Source organism: Panthera pardus, unplaced genomic scaffold (genome assembly GCF_024362965.1).
Source record: "Panthera pardus isolate Hobbes unplaced genomic scaffold, ASM2436296v1 HiC_scaffold_8, whole genome shotgun sequence".
In the NCBI taxonomy this organism is placed as follows: domain Eukaryota; kingdom Metazoa; phylum Chordata; class Mammalia; order Carnivora; family Felidae; genus Panthera; species Panthera pardus.
This window is the reverse complement of record NW_026527013.1, coordinates 52,237,569-52,252,166: the sequence shown is the minus strand read 5'-3', so window position 1 is coordinate 52,252,166 and position 14,598 is coordinate 52,237,569. Positions and strand designations below refer to the sequence as shown.

The window sequence follows — 14,598 nt, the reverse complement described above, 5'->3', positions numbered from 1 at the left end:
GGTTGGTTCTAGAGCTTGAGAGAAAGGGCAGGGTGTAAATGTAGGTTTGGGAACCACTTATGTTAGGATGAAAGTTGATACTAGGTGGGTGGTATTGCCCAGAGAGAGTGGGTCTTTAAGAGGGTTAAGAGCAGAAACAGGAAAAGGTTACAACTGGCCCAAAACAGAGATGCCATGCAGATCCCTGGACAGAATTGGTCAGAGAAGCCACAGGAGAGTGGGGAAAATGGTTGGGAGTCATCAGCATAGCAAGGGTGTGAATACTGAAAAGGGCCTTGGAGTCAGCCAGTGGGAGTCATCCTCAGAAGCCACTTGGGACCTGGTCAACAGGGAGTAGCATTTGGAAGGGCAGAGACAGGGACCAGAGGTGATTTTGAGCCAGAGGCTGGGTCACAAGAACAGGGCAGGATTCTAGAACCCAAAACTGGGGGGATGTTGGCTACAAGAGGAAGAGAGCTGAAAGAGGGGCTGGAATGGGAACCCCTAAAGCACTAGGGCAATGGTTCTTTTGCTTGTTTAAAAGTCCCAGCCCCCACCACTGGACTGACTCATCTTTACAGACTTAGGGCTAGGTATCTATATTTCAAGTAGCCCCCAAGTGATGCCAACACAGGTGGCCCTGAGGGAACTGCACCTTGAGCAGACATGTTCTGAAGTCCCCAAGTTCCACCTAGAGAAGCTTTTATGAGGAGAGGAAGGAAGGGAAACCTTGACTGTGGGAGAGGCAACTCCTTCTCTCAGCTGCTCCTCTGGATTCCTGGCTTTTTGGTTCACTTCCTGCAGTTCTGAGGCCAAGTCAGTGGCCTGACACAACTCTTTAGCTTTCTACCAGGGAGACTCCAAGGGGGATAACCTGGACTGAGGCAAAGAAGGCAGTGAGTGCACAGTCACAAAACTGGGGCAGCTCTTCTTCAGCCTAGAAGTCTGGCCACAGTAGTGAGACATAGAATCTAAAAAAACACCCCCCCACACGCACCCATACACACACCAGTCCCTGCAAGTGCTTGCATCAGTCTGACTCCCCTCTCAGTCTGACCCCCCTCCTCCTTTGAATCCAGGAGTCCTACTTTCTTTTTTCTTCACCCTTCTCCATTAGTTGTTTCCTGGCCTTTGTATTCTCAGGCCACATAGAATGACTTTCCTCCTAGCCTTAGCTTCTTTATACTCCGGACCCCAAAGGACCCACTCAACTATTCAAAAGTAATCTCCAAACTTAGACTTATCCTCTGGCACATCTGTTAATGAATAACACACTCTGCAGAAGAAAAAATTTAACAAACTCAGCCAGACTGAGATGCTACCACTGAAATATGTTCCAGTAGGAACCAGAGGTAGAAGACCATGCACAATGCAAAAGCATGGATAACTAATGATGATATTTCTGGCATCAGTGACAGATAGCACTGATGAGCCAAGCTGGGTCTTTTGCATATGCACTTAAATGCCCCCCAAGTGGCCCTTTGCGTAGTGTCATTTTATTGGCTCAGGCCTGCTCACTGGGACACCCCATTGCCTGAGAATCTGGCTTTGTGCATTAGCACCAAATCACTGGGGTCCCCTCCCCTCACCTGCTCACAGAGCTCATGGAAAAAACCCTGTGCCCTCCCCTCTCCACCCACACCCAAAAACCTCAGGTTCTCCAACCCCACATCCTGTTGGTCAGCACTACAGTCCTGGATAGCTCCTAGAGGCACATTTAACCCTTTGCTCTGTGTCAGCACCATAGCACATGGATAGCTCCTTGGCTCCTGGTCCTTAAAGTCCACCCAAATCCCCAGTCAGCACCATTGCCTCAGGGACAGCTCCCAGTGGAGCTAGTTCTTCAGTGCCTGCTTCTTTGTCCTCCCCTGGGGGGGCTGTCAGTCAGCATCATGACTGCATGGACAACACTCACTCCCAGCCTCTGCTGGTCAGCCTGCAGGAGAGAGAGGGCCTGCGGTTATCAGGTTTCCTGACCTCAGCCACCCAGTCTCTCCCCAGCACCCACCTCTATCCATCCGTCAGCACTTCGTCAACAGAGACAGTTCCCTGGGCCCCAGTGCTCCATAGTCAGAGGTGAAGCCTGAAGACTCATCAACCAGCCAGTGATCTGTTGTGTGTCGCCAGAGCACTAAACAAGCAAAACCCTATGCTTCCCTATAGGAAACCAGAGAAAAAGGCAGGAGCCTGGTCTGGTGGTGAGAGGAATGTGAGTGAGCCTGGGAGGTGGGGGACCTATGTCTATGTGTGTACGTTTGACAGCTGGGTCTGCCACCCCCTCATCAATCACCTTACACCAATAACTACAGTCTCTTTTTCTGTTTTCTCCTCTGTAAAATGGAAGTGTCAGCAGCCCCTGTGTCATGATTGTTGTGAAGGACTAAGTGAGATAAGAAACAAAGTGCATAGAACAGTGCTTGGCACATAGTATGTATGATCTAAGTGTTGCTGTTGTCATCATTTTTTGTCCTTTCTTCAGCCTCTGCTTGTAATCCATCAGAACAGAGCAGGGGGTGGGAGAGAAGGAGGGAGATGAAGACAGGAGAGGACAGTGTCACTATTGCCAGTTAGGATCTGGAGGCTGGAGGCATTCAGGGCTGCAAAAAGGGCCTTAAGGCATTCAATGTATCTGTAGGGAGCGTTGAGCAGGGTAAGAGATGAGGCTGGGGAGGTGGCCAAAGCATTTGGCTGAAACCAGAGAACACTGTTCAAAGCAGCTGGTCTACCCCGGGCAGAGCCACCATCCTCAACCTTCTCACTGATGTCCCCTCTTGCAGCCCAAAGTGAAGTCCCACCCAGTGCTTTACTGCCTCAGCTAGGCTTTCTTGCCTCCATCTACAGTTGACGTTACTGTTTTAGCTTCATCAGGAAACTCTCAGACTTTCCTTAAAGGGAAGAATTCTAAACAAGGAGCACATAAAGTGTACAAATCCTGAAAGGCGGGCACTGCTGTGCAGATGCCCAAGGTGGGGCAGGAGATGTCAGAGGTAGCAGATGAATTCAGATCCACTTGTGATTCCCAGGTTGTAGGACTTTTCTGTTTCCTTTTGCCTCCACCCAAGCAGGACTTGGCCTACAACTGAGTGGCCAGGTCAAGTAGGACATACTGGGGACAGTGGGACAGCCGGGAGACCCAGTCAAGTGTGTGTGCCCTGAGAAGCAAGTCTCAGGTGATGGAAGAATCCTCAAGGATGGCACTAAAATGGCCCTTTGAGACTGAGCATCTGTCCAACTGACCCACTTACTTTACAGAAAAGGAAGCTTAGGTACAGGGGAGAAAACACTAGTCCAAGGCCATACTGTGAAAGGGTGAAAGATAATGGGACACAGAGGCTTTGGACCTGACCAGGCAAATTTAAACTATGCCAGATTCTATCCATATAGACTTGGTCATTTGTAACATCTCTGAGCCCCAGATTTCTCACCTGTAAGGTAGGGGCATTAACACCACATAGCCCATGGAAGTATTTGCTAGCAATCACTGTTAATAGTAATGCTCGAGCCAAGATCTGGACCCAGAAGATATGGTTCCCAGGCAAGTGCCATTTGGGTTATATCATCCCAAAACCTGAAGCAAATGTGTACAGGAATCACTTGACTCAGCCTACAGATCTTGACCATGGGGTTACTGGGGCTCTATGTGGCAAAGTGAGCAGATTTTAAATGGCAGGAAGGAGGGTCTGAGCACCTCCCTTGCTCTCCTCAGAATCCCAGTGCCCAGGGCAGGGTCTGAGATGCGCCTCCTCACATTTTTTTGGTGGGTAGATGGAAAATTGGAGAGATGGACACATGGACAGACAGCTGAAGAATGGATGGACGGATGGAAGGATGGATGGATGGGTGGGTGGATGAGTGAGTACATGGGGCACCTATAGGACCAGAAACTGAGTTTTTCCTACCACCTAACATTGGCAGCTCCTCTGGAGAACAGGGGACAGTAGAAGGAGTTGACCCTGGTGGGCAGCTAAGGGCTGGACTGACCCTCCCTCAGGCCAGACAGGAGGGCAAAAAGCTATGCAAGAAAACCCAGGTCCCTAACAGCCCACCCCCTGGCCCTGATTCTGCCATCTGTGCCTTCAAGGCTGATGCGTGGCTGTTTCTGTGGGATTTTTTTTTTTTTTTTTTTTAGATTTTCCTTTTCTGGTTAACAGGATAGGAGTTTTCTAAAAATAGCACTAAATTTGCTTCTGAGGTATTCATTTTCAATTCCCTTCCTCTTTCTTCATTCTGTCTCCCCAACTGTGAGAATTCCAAGCTGAAATTGTCATTGTCAACTTTGATGCACATGCGCACACGCGCGCGCACACACACACACACACACACACACACACACACACCATGGGGCTTGCACACTCAGATGGGAGTGGGTACAGACATTTCTGTCTCACATTCACAGACACGCACTCATGCTGAGTAGACCTGCACACAGCAAGCCTTGTCCTTCAGGGTCACTGACACTAAGCACATGTCTGCTGACACACCACAGGGACCCTCTAACACACACACATACCTACACACACACACACACACACACACACACACACACAAAGTCACTTCCAGGCTCAGCCTGATACTGGCATTTTCACACTCCTTTTGACTCAGGTGTGTCCCCAGACTATGTACTGGCTGTGCTGAACATCCACCGTAACACACTGACACTGACCCTGCGAACTCACAGTGACATGCACACCCACATTCACATAGTCACTCCAGACCCATCAGGCTCTCTCCTTCTCATACACATGCACACACATAAAGGATATTTCCCTCTCCCAGAGGGACTATGACTCTCCAGGTGAGGTTGAAGGAGAAGCAGTTGTCCCTTTGTCTCCAGCTGTCTGGCTGAGTTAACCCATTTCCCTGGGTCAGCACCAAGGAGGAGGGTTCCCATCACCAGGGCATGGGAGGCACTCCTGAAAGGCCACAATTTGCATCCAGGAGAGGAAAGAAAATGTCCTGCCCCAAAGGAACTAGTTAGCTGGGACCAGAGCAGAGGGGAGGCAAAGCTTGCATGTTGTGCTATACAAACTAGGACCCTCCCCATCCTTCAGAGCAGTGCCAGTGGTATTGTGGTACAGTTGGTCTGAGTTCTGAGCTAAGGACAGTAGCATGGGGGACAACGTGGGTGAGCAGAGGACAGAGGCAGGACGTAAGTTCAACTGATATTGTAAGAACAGTCACCATTTACCAAGTTCTTCCTCCGTGCCTGGAATTGGGCTAAGCTCTATCTTGATAAGTCCTCACACAACCCTATGAAGTAAGCTGTCCAGTTGGTTCTGTGTAAGGAGGAGGAAATTGAGGCACAGGGAGGAGTTAAGAGCCTTGCCCAAGCCACAAAGCTGTCAAATGGGCAGCACCAGGCCTCACTGCCCAAGATCTCCAAATGGGACCTGGGTTCCTCACATCTGCCATTGGAACTACTGACAACTCAAAGGAAAAAGGAACTTTAAAAATACTTATTAAGGTGGCATTTAAATTCAGCATGTCTTAAAACAGAAGGGTTCTGCATCCGAAAGTTATTTTTAGTACATATTTCATTTGTAATTGTCCCAGCTATCATCCTTCAGTTAGGATTTAAAAAGCTGTTGGTTTGGGGTTTTGGTGGGTTTTTTTTAATCCTTCCTTCAAAAGATAGATTACTTCTTTGTTAAATTAACTCCAAAAAAAAAAAAAAAAAAAACATTGCTCCTTCCTCTGCCAGCATCCCTCCTGGCAGAGACTTTTATTAAGGCGCCCCTAACCTATTCTTGAGTCATTGAAATGTAACAATACAGTCATTTAAATGCTAATAAGATGAAACTGAAATGCATAAATCTAATATTATCAGAACATTCCCCTGGATTCTGAAGGGCCTGCTGCATCAGAGCCTGAAGGAACCCCAGAGAACATGTCCAATTCCTTCACTGTCCACATGGGGAAACTGAGGCCAGAAAGAAAAGGGGCTTGGTCAGGGTCACACAGCTAGAGCTTAGAAAACTGAGAGGGACTTTTCAATGGGCCTCTGACCCCAGTTGGCTCTGTGACCCCTGATGGGTTGCTGAAGCTCTCTGGACCCTGGCTATATGGCTTGCTCAGGCCAATGTCTCAGTCAGCTCAGACTGCTATAACAAAATACCATAGACTGAGTAGCTTAAACAACATAAATGTGTTTCTCACATGTTTGGAGGCGGGGAAGTCCAAGATTAAGGTGCTGGCAGATTCAGTTCCTAATGAGAGCCCTCTTCCTGGCTTGCAGATGGCCGTCTTCACACTGTGTGCTCACATGGCCGAAAAAGATTATTTCTCTCATGTCTCTTCATAAGAGCACTAATTCCATTCATGAGGGCTCCACCCTCATGACCTAAGCACTTCCCAAAGGCTCCACCTCCTAATACCGTCACATCGGGGATTCAGATTTCAACACATGAACTTGAGGGGCACATTGAGTCCATAGCAGCCTGTGTGCCCGTTGCTTAGGGCAGAGGTGACTGCACCATGTTGAGTGCTGGCTGCAAATGAATCTCATCACAACAATGAGAAAGCTGCACTTGCCAAGAAGGGGGTGCAGAGGGGTCAGGCAGAGGCACAGAAGCCAGTGTTGTAGAGTGTCTGTTCCAGGCCAGGAGCCACACCAAGAGCCCACACACAGGTGTATCAGTCATTCCCACAGCAACCTGCAAGACAGGTAGGTCAACTCCACTTGGCAGATGGGGCCCAGGGAGGCTAGGTGACTTCTCCAAAGTCACACAGCTCATTTAATCCCTCAGCCATAGAGTGGTAGCTCATGTGGTATTTGAGTGAGGCAGTAAGAAAATCCGAGTCTGGTGGGCTTTAACTAAGGAGACAGCTGCCTGCTCTAGTTTTAGCCTCACACCCGTGCCTTATTATAACAAAGAGACACTGGGGAGTGGAGGATAGGGGATGTATCTCAAAGAAAAAAATGCAACTACTGATTCTGACATCTTTTCAGACCTCCAGCAAACCTGCAACATATATGGAAAGGAATCCCTACTCCATTTTATAGATGAGGAAACTAAGGTATGAGGACCTATCTAAAGTCATACCTCCCAAAGACAGATGACCCAAGGGCTGATCCATTCATTCACCAAGCATTTATAGAGTGCCTTCTGAATGCCGGGCACCATACTAGGTACAAAACAGACATGGCTACTGTTCACACAGAGCTCTCAGGCTCCCAAGAAAGGGACACAGCTAAGTAGGCCTGAACAATAAAGTGTGAAGTGCAGTATGATACGAGAGGTGTCCAGAGTTGGGAGCATTTACACACTCCTGGGTGGTCAGGGAAGGCTTCCAAGGAAAGCGCACTGTGCTGAGCAGAACAAGCCATTGCCTGGGTGGGGAAGGCCCAGATACTGGAGAGTGCTCTATGACAGATATAGGGCAAGTATGGAGTTTTCAGTGAATTCTATACAAGCTAGCATGTCTTCAGTTCCGTCTGCCAGAAGATCATTTGTGCGGCATCATATAGATGCTTCTGTGCCCGTGGACTTCACATTCTCAAATCAAGCAAATCCCACAGTCAGATCCAGTACCGAGGTGAGCTCTACAAGTTAGGACAAACCAAGATGCCCAGAACAACGGTTGTCTCATACATGCACCCATGAGATGCAGGAGTAGGGGACAAGTGGTGGGGGAAAAGCCATATCAGAAGAGGTAGCTGCAATGGGAAATCTCAAAGAAGGAAGTTCGTTTTGTTTTGTTCTGTTTTTATTCAAAGAAGGAAGTTTAAGATCTTTTACCTACAGAGGCAGATTTCTGATTTTTAACTAATTTTGTTATCCCAGAATTGCCTCCCTCCATATGTACAGGTCCCTTCCTGCACCTTTTACTATGTCTCTCCCAACCCGTTAGTAATAGACAGCTGTGTATTTGAGTTTCTTCTCTGTTCATCTTTTGGCTTAAGTCCTGCTTTACCTGCATGGGAAAAAAAAATATTCCTTACTCATAATGAGAGGAAAAATCTTTCCTGATACCCTGGGCCAGATCAGATCTTCCTGCTCTAGATATCTACAACAACTATCACTCCCCATCATGGGAAACCAATCATGTTATAGAAGTCACTCATTTAATTGTCTCTCATCCCCAATGTCAGTTTCTGGAGGGTGGGAACTCTGTCTGGATTGTCCAGTGCCCGGCACAGAGTAGATGCCTGAAATACAATTATTGAATGGATGGATGGATGGGTGGATGGATGGATGGATGGATGGGTGGGTGGATAGGTAGATGGGTAAATACATGGTTGAAGATCATTGTTCATCTTAACACAATAGTTAAAATCACCAGTAGCCCATTAACTCGTGCCTACTATTGTCATTGTAAATATAATTACTCCTAACGATTCTCGTAGCTCATGCTGCCAGGGATGTAATTATCAGTGCCTGTAAGGCACCCTGCAGGTAGCAGGGGGATAGATAGAAAACAGCACCTCGGGTTTAGAAAATCCCTTGCGGCTTGCAAAGCACTTTCTTGTTCACATACGGCACTTTATTTATGCATCGTAAGAACCCCATGAGAACCCCATGAGAGAGATTCACAAGAGGAGGCAGCATAGTATCCTGATTAAGGGTGTGCCTCTGGATCCAGACTGCCTGAGTTCAAATCCCAACTCTGGCACTTACCAGCTCTGTGACCTTGGGCAAGTTGCTTCACCTCTCTTGACCTCAGTTCCTTCGTGTGTTGTATGGGAATAGTCTTATTGGTTCGGTTGTAATATTTTATTTTTCAGGAAATAACTCATTTAAGCCTCATAGTACCTATAAGGTAGATATTATTATTCCCCTTTCCTTTTTTTTTAGATGATATTAAATTCATTTGATTCCCATTCTACTAGGAGGTGGAGGAGCTAGAATTTGAACCCAGAGACTGTAGTTCTTAGTTCTCCTGCAGCTAACCTCTATGGCATGTCCACACACAGGCATCCTTGGGCCCTTCCTTAGCCGCTCTTCGTAAGGATACACCTTTGGGGTCAAACCCAACTCATGGTTTCTGGGAGTGGTACATGCTCAGATGGCCAAGGACTATAAGTGCTCCTACAGGACTGGGGGTGGGAGCCCCAAGCACACTCTTTCTTTGGTGTCTTTTGTCTCTGCTAAAGACATCAGGACCATTTTATATTTCATTCTATAAGATACTTGCTGCTCCCAGGATAAAAATAAGGCTTCCTACTGCACCCTTGAATACAGCTGCCCTCCTGTAAGGCATGGAAAGTTTCTCCAGTGGCTCCAGCACCCTATGACCCATAGCTGGGAAGCCCCACAACCCAGATGGAAACACGACAAATTTGAATGTGGTTTATAATTAGTTCCCAATAAATTGGGAGGTAGAGGAGTCAATAATTATTATTTTGCAAATGAGGAAACAGAACCTTGGGAAAATGAAAGGACTCGCCCAGGGTCCCATAGCCAGTATTTGAGAGGACTTGGATTTGAACCCGTCTTGCTCTGACTGTGGAACCTGTCTTGTTCACTGCCATCAGGCACTGTTCACCCATCAGCCTCTGCTCTTCAGAATAAGGAGGGAGCGCCCCCTAGGGGAAGGGGAAGAAGCACCAGGCTGGGAGTCCAGAGACCATCCCACCTCTGGACTGCCTCCCTCTGTGTGACTCTGCACAAGTTCCTTTCCATCTCTGAGCTTCCAGTTCCTTACTGAGAAAATGAAATTGAGTCTAAAATGCCTCCAACACTAAAATTTTGTGCAAGAGGAAAGGATGGTGAAGCAAAGAAATGGGACAGGGGACAAGGGGAAAGAATTGGGGCTAGGTCAGGGGCTCAATCCCATCTTCCTCTCCCCACCCCTCCCCCTTACCGTCCTGGACCTAGGATGGCCAGGTGTCTATGCCTACTGGGTGGGGCCAGTCCCCATGCCAGGCCCAGCCAAGCTCAGCAGAGGCCCTTTGTCACCCAACGCTTGCTGGGGGCCTTGGACACCGGTATTGGGTGTCGGGGTGGATTGGATTCTCTCCTGGCAGCCCTGCAGATACGGCACTTCTGCAAGGGTGGACAGGCAGGCCAGCAGGGAGAAAAGTCCGTGCTCTCTTCTCCCGGGCTCCCCGAAGGACGTCGTGGCTGCTGTCCGTGGTGCTGAACTGTGCCCCCCTACCCCCCAGGTGAGGGCTCCATGCACCCCAGCTCATCCTTGGGGCCAAGCGGGGTCCTCAGTGACATCCTGGTGAATATGCATGAGCTGACTCCTCTGGCCAGACCAAGGGCCTTGATGAATGTGGTTGGGGGCTACAGGTGAAAGTGGGAGGCTTTCTCCCATTCCCATGCCTGGGAAACCAAAGGGGGGATAACAGTGTATCAGCAGATGTAGGTGGCATGGATGAAGGAAGCATATATGCTGGGGGACCTGGGGGCTCTGTACTTGGGGGATGGATGGGGTTATGCTCCGGATCGTGAGAGCGTGGTGTGTGTGCGTAAACAAGACTGTGAGCACAGGTATTTTTGAGGAAGGGAGTGGGAATATTAAGATGTATTTCTAGAAGCATGACTGCATGTGACAGTGTTTATGGTGCCAAGGGGGGTGTCCATCAGGGTATGTGTGAAGTGGGACTCATGTGTTGGTATATGTGTATGGCAGGGGGATGGGACCTAAAAGCAGGCAGGTTAGGTGTACAGAGCACCCTGAGCTGTATAGGTCAGAGGGTGTGTATACACCAGGGTGCATGTCATGAAGTCAGTGTGTTAAATAGCAGAGTGGATGATTAGGGGGTTAGGGTATGTTACGAGGTTGCACTAGGCTGTGGTTTGGGGGTGGTATATTGTGGAGTGCCCAAGTGGGCACAGTATATTTGGGTTTACAGTGTTTGCTGCTGTGCTATGGGGTATGGTATGAAACACCCACGTTAGGGTATGTATATATGTAGTGGTTGTTATTTGGGGTGGTTTGTGTGTGTACAAGCACGTGCAGGCTGGGCCTTCCTAAGCACCTGTCCCATGAAGCCTTCAGTGCCTGACCCTTGTCACCACTCTGTGCTTGCCCCCACAGGAGCCACCACCCCTGACCATGTAGATGCCAGCTCCAGGGAGCAGCATGGGCCCCACTGAATGGAGACTCCTGGGTCTACAGCCCTGAGCCCCTCCGGCCCCTGGACGTTGCCCCGTGCCCAGGGACACCCCTTGGAGCTCACCACCGCTGTCGCCAGCCCACCTCGGCCGCCCCCTCCCCCTGGGACCCAAAGTCGGCCACCGGGAGCCACAGTCATCCAGTGAGGTTGTGCTAAGGACAGGCACACGGAGCCATCGCCCAGCAGCCTCTTGTCCAGCGCTGACTCTCGGGCCCACCCTGAGCAGGGACTGGGGCAAACATGGGTGACATGACCAACAGCGATTTTTACTCCAAAAACCAAAGAAATGAGTCGAGCCATGGGGGCGAGTTCGGGTGCACAATGGAGGAGCTCCGCTCCCTCATGGAGCTACGGGGCACCGAGGCTGTGGTCAAGATCAAGGAGACTTATGGGGACACTGAAGCCATCTGCCGGCGCCTCAAGACTTCACCTGTGGAAGGTAGGTGTGGAAGACTTGAACACAGTGCTTGGATTTGGGATCTAGACACCCAATCCCTGGCCTCCCTTCCCCAGACCCCAGGAACTGCCTCATCTGGGTTTAAGCATGGGACCACAGCATTGCTACTGTGCATTCAAATCCAGCTCCATAACCCACGTCACTGGCCTGGGTTGTGTCCAGCTGTCCCAAATCCAAACTCTGATGGTGGCTCCCTAGGTGTCTGGGGCAGCCATAGGCCGTGGAGCTGCTGGAAGACAGGGAAGGCAGGAAGATGGGCCGTCACAGGAAAGGTGAAAGATACCCATATGTGTCTTGCCCTGGAGATGGGTGTGGGGCTTTTGTGTAACTGAGAAAATGAACAGGCCTAGGATCTTGGGAGAGAGAGGGTTTCAGCTTCTGGGTGCTCCTCTGAAGGGGACCAAAGCCAGGTCACCCGCTGTGAGGCAGAAGGAAGAGAAACCAGCCCAGCCTGAGCACCAGAGCATAGAGTGTGGGTCACCATTCCCGCTATCACTTTCCCCTTGCCATGAGGGAGAAGAATTCCCTGCATAAACCCCAAAGATATGGGTGTGAGGCACCTCCACAGCACTCCCCATGCAAAGAGGCTACAATGAGCCTCAGTTTCTTCCTGTGGAAAATGGAACCGATGGCTACCTCACAGTGCCTACTAGAAGCCTGAGCATACAGTAGGTGCTCAATAAGTGGCAGCCATTATTATTCTAAAAAGTGGATGATAATCTCTCCCCCAAGCACAGATCACAAGCTGGAAGACAGCATTTGAATTCTTTTCTTTTTTTAAATTTTTTTTTTAACGTTTATTTATTTTTGAGACAGAGACAGAGCATGAATGGGGGAAGGTCAGAGAGAGAGGGAGACACAGAATCTGAAACAGGCTCCAGGCTCTGAGCCATCAGCACAGAGCCTGACGCGGGGCTTGAACTCAGGAACCGCAAGATCATGACCTGAGCCGAAGTCGGATGCTTAACCGACTGAGCCACCCAGGTGCCCCAGCATTTGAATTCTTATCCCCATGTGAGAGATGAGAAATCCAAGGCCGAAAGGTCCCTCCTGTCCTGTCTCCTGACTCCAGTCCCCATGCCCTGGGCACTGCTGGGTACCAACCCTCAACGCATTTCCTATAGAGGCTGCTTAGGGATCCAGCTGCTCACCTAAGCAGAAGTTTAGAAACACCTTGCTCTCTTGGTGTTGTTTGGTTTTGTTTGAGGGTGGGGAGGAGAATAGTAGCCCAGGGCTTGAGAATGGCTATATGTGCCCCAAGACAGGAGGGAGTCCTGCCTGGGGGCTCCTGGGCCTCATGTGAACCCTAGTCTGTGGCAGAATGATCCGTGCTCATCTCCGCCATCAGGTTGGCACACTAGCCTTCCGGGAGGCAGGGTTGCCCTGGTCATCTTTGTCTTTTCTATGGGACGAGGAGATTCTCTTGAGTTGGAAAATCTTAAGTGTCTCTGGGCCTCCAACCTTGTGAAGAACCTAATGAAATTGTAGTCCTTTTTCCCAGAAAAAAAACAAAAAAACAAAAAACACCCACATACTACAGACATGGCTCACGCTATCAGCACATTCGCAGAGCCCCTCCAAGCAAAGCCATGGACCTTGGCATACGAGACAAACCTTGGTGTTAAGAACCCCACCCTCCCCTCCCCCCTGACAGGCTCTTGGACCCTGGGAAATTGAACGGCCTGCGGCCAAGCTCCAGCACCGTCCGGGGCCATTACCATTTGGTTTACTGTGTCCCCCACTGCGTCCTGCTGGGAAAGCAGGAGCACACCAAAGGGCAGGGATCCTGTCCTGCTCCTCTCCACCCATCTAGTTCCCAGTCTGGTACCTGGCACAGACAAGGTTGGATAACTTCCCAGTAAAACCCTGAGACGTGGCCACTGAGTCCCCAGCCCACAGGGAGCAGCTCATATGGCTGAGCAGCCAAAACAGCACATAATTCAGCCCAAGTGTAGCGTGGACCCCAGAGCTCAGAGGAGAGGCAAGGTGGGTGGGCTGTGAAGGTCAAGGAAGGCTTCCTGTAGGAGGAGGCATTGGAACTTGGCTATGGAGAAAAGAGAAGGAAAAGCATGTAGCATGGCATAAAACAGCATTTCTTAGGTGGAATCCCGCAGAATGCCAGTGTACTTGCAAAAAGGTAGGTGTTATGTGGGAATAAAGGAGACCCGGTTTTCTCATCTTCTCGGAACATTGCTCTGCTGCCTGTCAGCTGTGTGTGTTTGGGGCCTTTTGTCTGACCTCGCTCGGTCTTGGCTTCCGAATTTTTCATGAGGACCCAATGAGATCTCTGATGGGAAAGATCCCTGAGAAGGAGGAAAGGCCGCTGCAGGACTAACCAGAGCCTCTGCTGTGTTGGTCCCTAGAAGGATCTCCCAAGTGCAGGTAGAGCTGGAAGAGGTTTGGGGAGAGGCAAAAGAGCAGAATGCTATTGACCTCAGACTTGGGTGACCTGGGTTCAAATCCCAGCCCTGCCATTTACCAGATTTGGGATTCTGGGCAAGGTATCCACCACTCTGTGCCTCGGTTTCCTTGGTTGTAAAATGGGATCATAATAGTGACTGTCTCATAGGGTGGTGAGGGCAAAGTGCAGTGGCTGAGAACAATGCCTGGTGCATGGATAGTGCTACGTGTTAGGATTCAGCCCCAGAGACTAACCACCTCCATTTCCGCATTGGTAAAATGGGTTGTGAACGTTGAATGAGATTAGGCCGAGTGCCTGGTCTCTAAGTGCTTTATAAGTGTCAGCTCCTGTTGCTGTTGTTTTCATTATGGTTATCATTAGTCTGGAAGAAGCATGTTCTCTGGAAAAGGTGGAACCTGACCCTCATGGAATGCTGGCCAATGTCCGTGAACGGTGTGACTACTTTTTCCCAGGCCCTTCTGTGTTCTCATTGCACGTGTTCCTAGAAGCATGCGTGGCTATCCCATTTTGTGGATGAGAAGTCTGAGGGCTCGAGGTCACCACCACAGTTCCCATCAGAGCAGACTTTGGACACAGCTCTCTTGGACACTATCCCCAGAGGTGCCTTCACACCTGAGCCAAGCGTGTGCACCTGGGAACAGTCCTCTAAAGACGCCTTCTGTGCGATGAGGGCCT

General features: G+C 49.7%; 1 protein-coding gene across 16 annotated transcripts in view; it reads left to right on the top strand.

The window, feature by feature from the left end:
• The window catches only part of ATP2B2 (ATPase plasma membrane Ca2+ transporting 2), a 383,598-nt gene that overhangs the window by 253,434 nt on the left and 115,566 nt on the right, over positions 1 to 14,598 (top strand). For all 16 annotated transcript variants that reach the window (XM_019428155.2, XM_053898117.1, XM_053898118.1 and 13 more), the window contains one exon: positions 10,966 to 11,483. In XM_019428155.2, coding sequence (XP_019283700.1) covers positions 11,285 to 11,483 — 199 coding nt within the window. In that variant the 5' untranslated portion in view covers positions 10,966 to 11,284. The remainder of the gene's footprint in view (positions 1 to 10,965; positions 11,484 to 14,598) is intronic.